The following is an 8,136-nucleotide window of genomic DNA, read 5'->3' as shown; positions in this document are numbered from 1 at the left end:
GGGGGGGGGGGAAGAGGAGGGGGGAAGCAGCTTAGGCCAGGCAGAAGCCTGTGGGCCAGATGCTAACCCTTTAGGGACTACATATCACTTATGAGCCACCTGCTGAACAGCCCTGATATAAGTGAAGAAAAGATGGAGTTTATGCAAATGTTAATACTTACCAAAACATTTGGAATGTGCTGGGGTTCAACAGCAAAAAACTTTTCATATCTAACCACTGTTTCAAAAAATTCCAAAGTCACTGATGTATGCTCATAGGCACTAACACCAGATGTTACCAGCTGCAGGGGAAATTAATCAGACTTCAGCCAAGTGACATCTCAATTTCCTCAACATGAAAGACTTAACAGGTAACAAAACAAAACACTTAATTGCATCAAATACTTACAGTTCTCATCATATCCTGCAAAGCAGTAGCTTTTGTAACATCACCAGAGAAATGAGCCCCATGTGATACAGGAAGAGCCTCAGCCAGCATATACAGCAGCCTTATTGCTACTTCTACTTCCATAAACCGTGTAGTTTGCCAGTTTCTATCAAAAAGACACAAGATAATGCCCAAATGTGTCAAACTTGCCAGTGAAGCTCTATGAAACCAACTATCAGTTCTACAGATAAATATATTTACTAGTATTTTCTTGAGAAGTTCCTTGCGATGCACAGCATGAAAAGGACTACATATGTGAAGTTTTGATTAAACATACAAGCTAAGTATCAGTTACTTTAACTGGGCAAATGAAAGCTACCTAATTTACCCAAATCTAGGACTTTGGAGTTTGAGATGACCCTCATAGGTCATCTTTGTTATAATATTGTTATAATTTTCCATGTATAGAATCTAATTATTGGAAGCTTATCTTATATTCATCCCCTCCACCACTGTGATGGGGAATGCAGCATTCGGGGGGGGGGGGGTTGAAATGGAGAGGAAGAGAGTGCTGCATCAGCTCTTGCTTGCCCTCATGCTACCAACCACAATGACCACTTAGGATTAAGAGCCCTGGATTCTGCAGAAGGCCACTCCCTCTAGCCACATCCCCAAGCTTCTGATGGCCCACTAGGAGGGTTTACAGATGTGTTCCTGGGAGGCGGGGCACTTTAATTAGTGAGCCATGTTAATTAAAAGCACCCGAGCATCGCATGCATCAGCACCCCCACGCTGAAAAATGGTGGCAGGACTCCTTAAAGCTTGTTCAATGAGCTTTAATGTGCCCCACCACCATTTTCAGCAGGGGGACACTAATACAAGTGACACCAGAGGCTGTTAGAGTGCATTAATTTCCACACTCCAGCAGACTCTGATGTGTTGGATCTACACCACATTGGAGCAGCCTCGCTGCACATTTATAGGAGCTCTAGTAGTCCAGTGGGCCGGACAGAAAGGCTTAGCAGATCAGATCCAGCCCATAGGCCATGTTTCACGTTCCTGCTCTTGCTGTTCCTTACTCCTATTTCATTTCATCTTACCCTGCCTTAATACTACCAATATTTGAAACGATTACCTTTTCTACTACCACCCAACTTCACTTGACAGTTTAGAATGAGTTATCCCAAATATTTTAAGAAAATTATTTCACAGTGAAAATTAATCCATTCAGACATGCTATGAAAGGCTAAAGGAGAAATACTAGTTCTGAAAATGCAAGGATAGGTGGTACCCTTGAAGTTTCAGAAAAGGTACCAATTTTAGAGTCTAAAAAAATAGTAACCTGTTGACAAAACTATTCAAGAGGTTTCCTAAAATGACAGGAGTAAAAGAATAAAGTATTTATCTTTTGCACGAAAAAAAAAGACATACTGATCACTAAAAGTTAAGAAAAATTTACCTGAGAATTTTCACAAAAGCCACATAAGAAAGCAGTAACCCACATTGCTGGTTCAAACCTAAGCTCTACATGAAACAGAGAAGACTCTCATAAAACAAACTAGAAGAAATAAACTTACCGAAGCGTAGTGTTAAAAACTCTTCGGACAGAAGCCAAAAGTAACTCTGGTGAGACCTGAGCTAGTCTGTCCAACAGTAGTTTCAGCTGTTTCCTGTACTCCACAAACATTGCTTCATCTTCACCCTGTAACATTATTTCTTCATATAATCCACAGTCACATATTTAAAAAAGACAAGCATTTAAATATTATGCCTGTGCCAAACTTAGCATAATACAAATTATACTGTGAAAATTAACTGGGCATCTAATACTCCTTTGAACACAAAAGTCATCCTAGTTGCTTATTTCATAATGACAGGCCCTTTTATTATTTTTTGTACTGTACAGGCCTTCTGGAGACTTCAACTGAGATAGGTTCATTCAGGTTCTGGACATGCAGCACTAGAAAGCCCATACCTTGAAAATTTAACATACAGAGCAGGGATAACTCAGGTAGCATAGCTAGGCACCAGTATTTGAGCTCAGTTCTCTTGCGATTCAAATCACATTTCAGCTCAGAAACCTAAGTAGTTATCACCCAAATGCTAATATTTAAGGGCACCTATACGTGTGTAGGGAGGCTACTCCGAGCAGACTTGAGTAATTGATTCTGCTGGAACGTGATAATTACTGTGCTCCAGCAGACTCTGGCAACAAGCACATCAGTGTCCCCATGATGAAAATGGCAGTCGGGTGCTTTAAACTAAGGCGCATTCAATGAGCTTTAGTTCAAAATAACCCACTGCCATTTTTCAGCTCAGGCATGCTGATACTCGTGACACTCAGGGCACTTTTAATTAGCACAGCTCTCAGAGCTGTGCTAATTAAAGCTCTTTGCCCCCACCCCCAAGCATGTCTATAAATGACCTAAGGGCCTCTTTTCTTGATGTAAACATAGCCTCCACTGATTTGAAAAGAAGATTCTTGTATCAAGAGAACAAAGTCTAAAATATTTCCTTGGAAAAGTTTTAAAAAAAAGGAACATTTTATGTTTTTTAAATTTTAAAAGTTTAAATTTGAAAACAGAAGTTACCTGCTCAAATATAGGTTATTCCTCTGTCTTTAAAGACAAATGGCCAATGAATTGAGCCAGAAGGGACTAACCTTTTTGACAGCCATGCTACAAATTAGCCCCATACACCCTGCCAGAGTTGCACACCAATCCCCCTTCCCCTGCCTGCCTGGCTACTCTGCTATCTGTGCTCCCTGCCTGACCTGTTGCTTTGCTTTCTGTCTCCTACGCTTTCTGCTGCTGTACAGCTTATCCCTTCCCCTATCTGCACTGAGCCACACAAAAAGGCTGCCTGTGCTACTTGTAGCAACCATGCCACGGGGTGGCCACCCCTGAATCGAACCAACATTTGGCAGCTACAAGAGAAGCTTACTCATACATAACATTCTACCTCATTTTCAAAGTTATATTCTTCATCGTAGGTCAATTTCTTCATAACAGCCAACATAACTGCCTATGTTAAAAGAAAATTGACAACAATTGTTCAGTATACAGGAAAAGACACGTAATAGAAAGCTACACATAAAACACAATCTTTGGCCTACTTTTCATTTTACCTCAATATTGGAGGCATTTTAAAATAGCTAGTGTTTATTTGAACTAAAATAAAAGCCTCAAGAAGGCCTAATGAAAATGAGATTCCACAGAATTTGTGAAATTTAAGATTACCCAAATTTTCAGATTCAATGTTATTTTTAAAAAGGAGAGATTTTACTATAATTGACAATTTCTGGCAAAGCTAGTGCCAGAGTTCAACAATAACAAAGTAACTGGACAAGACAGGGAGGCAGAACGTTATTGCATTGGCATATTGGCTCTCATTATTCCAACAAAATTAAGATTTGTGCCAATCTTCCCATCGTAAAAGCCTCACTATAGAAGTTTCACCTTCTATCTATACACAGGATGTAAAACCTGAGAAAACAAAGACTTTTAAAAAAGAATCTACAAGCAAAATATTTATGATTTTGACTCAATACTTTAAAAGGTCACTAAATACAGCTCCATTGTAATTAAAAAGGACTGGCATAGTTGTTTTGTTTTTTTTTAAATTAAAGCTCACCCAATGTTTCAGTTGTTAACCCTCTTCATTTTCAGAATGTTATCTTGTGGTATTTCTAGAAGTTTGCATTAAAAAATTTGGCTCCAAAATCTCTCCATGAAAAAATATTCAATAAAGGTAAAAATGGAATGGATGAGAACATCGAGCTTCATGCTTAAGAAATTAAACAAAACTAGATCTGAAGGTCTGTATGTCTTAGAGAAAAAAATGTGAAGTGACTGACAACTGGATGGAAGGGCAATAGGTGAAAAGAGAGCCAATGGGTATTGGAAAAGGAAAATGAGTAGAGGTGAGACTTTTTGCAGGAGAAGGACTTAGTCTTTGATTCTGACACATCTGAATTTTTCTATAAAAGTCCTTTAAAATTAAAACATTTTTATTTCTGAAAATTTTAGAATGGGTGTTGGCCAAAATAACGTTACTTATGAAATTCAATATTTGGTAAAAAGGAAACTTTAACTACTCTTACCTCTACATTAGTTTTTTGCTGGTCTGATAATGCAGAAAGCTGCAATAAAACATATTTCAAATGTTAAGTTTCATTATAAGTGACTTCCCAGTCTATAAAAGTTAGTTGCCTCTATGAAAACTCTCAGGATGTTTCAAGCAGATTTTGAGAACATGCAGGACATCTGATCACATCCTTTAAATCAAGCATAGCTGTATAAAGCAGTATATCTATGGACTAAAAGTTACTATTAATTACAAAACCTTTAAGAAAATACACACTAAGGAAACTTGCAAAGTAAATATTCTTATGCAATTACAAGATTTACTCAAATCTAAGATGAGCTTTCCTCTACCCTCAATCAGCATGGTGGGGGAGGGAAAGCCATCTTGGATTCAACAGAAGATGACCCTCCCAAAAATGAGATTCTATTCATGGAAAATTATAACACATTTATAATTTTCCATGTATAGAATCTAAATTTCAGGGGCTCTTATTACAGTAAAGGTCATTATGGATTTGGGTAAATATAGTAAAGCAAATAAGTTGCCATGCTCATATAATTAATAGTAGTAGTTAGTAGTATTTCAAATCTACCTGTTTCAAGATGTGAAGGTAGTCATAGCAAAACCCAATAATATTAGATGAGATGTCATCATCTTCATGAATTAGCAGTTGCAACATTAAGGCTACTTTTGCTTCAATAGCCTGCAAGGTGTCTTGAGCACTCTTCATATCCCCACTTTTAACCAGTTTAGTCCAGCTGGCTATGAGTGCTTGGCCCATTCCATTAACCAGTTTAGAAAATCTGGCTAGAAAATCCACATCATCTTCCTGCAGGAACACCATGAAACATCATATTTAAAACTGTGGCAGAACTGCAGCTACCCCAAATGACATAGATTTATGATTGATACTATGTACACCTGTATAGGTACATTGTACGTTTAAGAAAAATGCATCTAATCTTGGTCTAGATGACATTTGACAATGCTGCCTAGCAGACTAAGTTCCAAAATACAGCAACCTGCTCCCTCTTATGGACCGGTTAGTTTTATTCTCATCTCCCTGACTCAAGGTGAAGTCACATAAGTTATTTTTTTCTGATTCCATTTGAAGGTACATTTTGTTCCAACACAAAGCACAGAAAGAAGTTGCTATTGTACAGGAGAGGCCCTATTCAGAAATAACAACTCATAGCTCATTTTAGGAACAGTGGAGTAAAAAGATAACTAGGAACTTATTAGTATCAACTCTTCTGTCCTAAAACAAGAAGTTGCAGCAGATTTATGTTTGAATTTGCAGAAACACCAACCAATGTCAAGTAGCATTACTGAAATATCTCCCTTGAGAGAAGTTTTAGAAGGGTGAATGAAAAGAAATAAAGTATTAGGTATAAAGTTATAATTCTGCTCAAACAAATCACTATAAAAATTACATTCAAGACTAAGAGTTGAGTAACAAAGACTTTCCCTCAAAGCAGCTAAGAAAGGGTAAGTGAACGCTGGCATGCATGTCAGAGCATGGCGTGTGAAGGTATTTTGCTTGGCACATACCCGTCTGGGTGGATAGTGGGGAAGGGGCCAGGACTGTGCTGCTAGAACAAGGATCAGACCCCTCATGGTCATGCCAGCTTCTTACAAGTCAAGCTTGTGGGTGTTTTTGGCACTCTGCCCAAAAATGTTGTCAACCCTTAAGATAAGGGAAGGTTTGCATAGTAGAGACTCGCTATTTGCTCTTATAAAACACAGACTTTAAGATTTGAAGAATATTTTTGCCTGCTTTCAAGCAGCCAGATGGAGGCAGGAGGAGTGCTTCACATTTCAGAAGATGTGTTTTAACTGGAGCCCAAAGGACAACCCCAGAGAAAATGCAGTCCCTTATGCTGACACTGGGCTCCTTATTAAAAAGTACTACTCATGCCTAAGTAGTGTAGCTTTTGTGAGCTATTTAAAATTTCTCTGTAAAAGTTTTGAAGGTTGTGTGTGACAACAGGCATGAATAATTAGATAATTTAAAAACAAAACTACAGTAAATGATGGTGGAAGTGAAAACACAGAGGGGGCGGGGGGGAACTGAGGAAGCATAAAAGGTACCCCAAATGAAACAAAGAAAAAAAAGGAGTTGTAAGAAGCCAAGAAGAAGTCATAAAACCAGAGATGGAATAAATTATATTATAACAAAAAAATAAGAGATTTAATTAATATAGTACCATTAAGTACAGTACAGATAAAATCAGTCCCTTACACGCTTAGTCCTCTGGCAAGTATGTGGCAAAACATTTTAAAGCCCTGCTTATGTCACTACTTAAAACTTGTCTCTACCCAAAAATATTATCAATTTACTAACCTGATCAATACTGAAGAGGCCAGCAGACTGTAACACTTGACACAAAGATTCTACCAATTTTGTTTTATCAACTGGATCCATTCCCTTATTTACAATTTCAAACAAACAGTCACATGCTTCTTCCCGGAGAACCTCTACAGACATGTGACCTAGCAGCATATTTATAAACCTGAAAAAAGACTAACTTTAATTCACGTACAAACACAATGCAAGTTCACACACACACAGACTAAAACAAGTTATTATAAAGTTACATTTTTCTTTTTCCTACTTTCAGTTTGGCTTTAAAGTCTACACATAGTGCGACCGTCGCAACCAAACGTATACAAAATAATGTGTGGAGACTGAAAACAAAACTATACAGCTTAAATCTCACGTTTACGTTTTAGAAACGTGTAACATCCAAGTAACCTGAATATTTATTTCTTGGCAGGAGCGCAGGGCACAGGGAAATGTAGCATCACTTCTTTGAGTCTGCATTAAAAAAAAGTCATACAAGACACAGTCATCACCAGTCCTATTCCAGGAAGAACAAAAAACTCTTACCTTTCATTGGCTATCAGGTTCAAGTCTATCCAGGAGACATAAGCTCCAACTACTTCAAGGCACTGGCAGGTCAACTCTGAATTAGTATACTGATAATTTTGTAAGATTTGGTACCACGATTCCACCAGACTTGGAATGCACTGTTCCCTCATTGTGTCTTTCAATAAGGTATTCCTACGGGCCTCCTATGAATAGGAGTGAAGGGTGAAAAAAAGGTTAAGTTCTATACAAAAATTACTGAACTGATGCCTTTTACGTGTTCACATATTCCCCGGATACTGCATGCCCTTGAAAGATGCAACAAAGTAATTCATAATTCACATGCATTTTCTAGCGCTTATCAACTTAGAAAACTCAAAAAAAGTTTGTAGTGCGGTTTCTGTAGTACACCGATTCTTTCTTTTCCCCCATGTTCATGAAACAACTATGCGTAATAAGCCATTTTCTTTTCTGAAAAGACACAAATTGCTAAACATTAAATCAGAAGAACTCCTAAAAGGGGGGATGCCTTGTTGGACTTGGTGTTGGCCACAGGCGATGACCTGGAGAGGGGGCTGTCGGTGCTTGACCCCCTGCGCAACAGTGACCACTGCCTGCTAGAATTCACCATTCAGCGCAAGGTGGCAAAGGCAAGCAGTCAGGTGGTGGCCCTAGATTTTACGAGGGCGAACTTCAATGAGCTAAGGAGGATAGTTGGAGAAGCGCTGAAGACTCAGAGGGGAGGGGAGCCGGGTGTCCAAGGGGAGTGGTCGCTCCTTAAGGAGACGATCCTCCAAGCCCAGAGGAAGGTAAT

At 38.6% G+C, this 8,136-nt stretch overlaps 1 protein-coding gene across 3 annotated transcripts in view; it reads right to left on the bottom strand.

The window, feature by feature from the left end:
* The window catches only part of XPOT (exportin for tRNA), a 62,143-nt gene that overhangs the window by 16,656 nt on the left and 37,351 nt on the right, over positions 1-8,136 (bottom strand). For all 3 annotated transcript variants that reach the window (XM_019514656.1, XM_019514658.1, XM_019514657.1), the window contains exons 7-14: positions 7,344-7,528; positions 6,798-6,966; positions 5,046-5,282; positions 4,470-4,508; positions 3,329-3,391; positions 1,945-2,069; positions 389-533; positions 162-281 (exon numbers count right to left, since the gene is read on the bottom strand). In XM_019514656.1, the coding sequence (XP_019370201.1) occupies positions 162-281; positions 389-533; positions 1,945-2,069; positions 3,329-3,391; positions 4,470-4,508; positions 5,046-5,282; positions 6,798-6,966; positions 7,344-7,528 (1,083 nt within the window). The remainder of the gene's footprint in view (positions 1-161; positions 282-388; positions 534-1,944; positions 2,070-3,328; positions 3,392-4,469; positions 4,509-5,045; positions 5,283-6,797; positions 6,967-7,343; positions 7,529-8,136) is intronic.

This window comes from Gavialis gangeticus, unplaced genomic scaffold (assembly GCF_001723915.1).
Source record: "Gavialis gangeticus isolate Ggan-Ray unplaced genomic scaffold, GavGan_comp1, whole genome shotgun sequence".
In the NCBI taxonomy this organism is placed as follows: Eukaryota; Metazoa; Chordata; order Crocodylia; family Gavialidae; genus Gavialis; species Gavialis gangeticus.
This window is presented reverse-complemented; position numbering and strand designations above follow the sequence as displayed.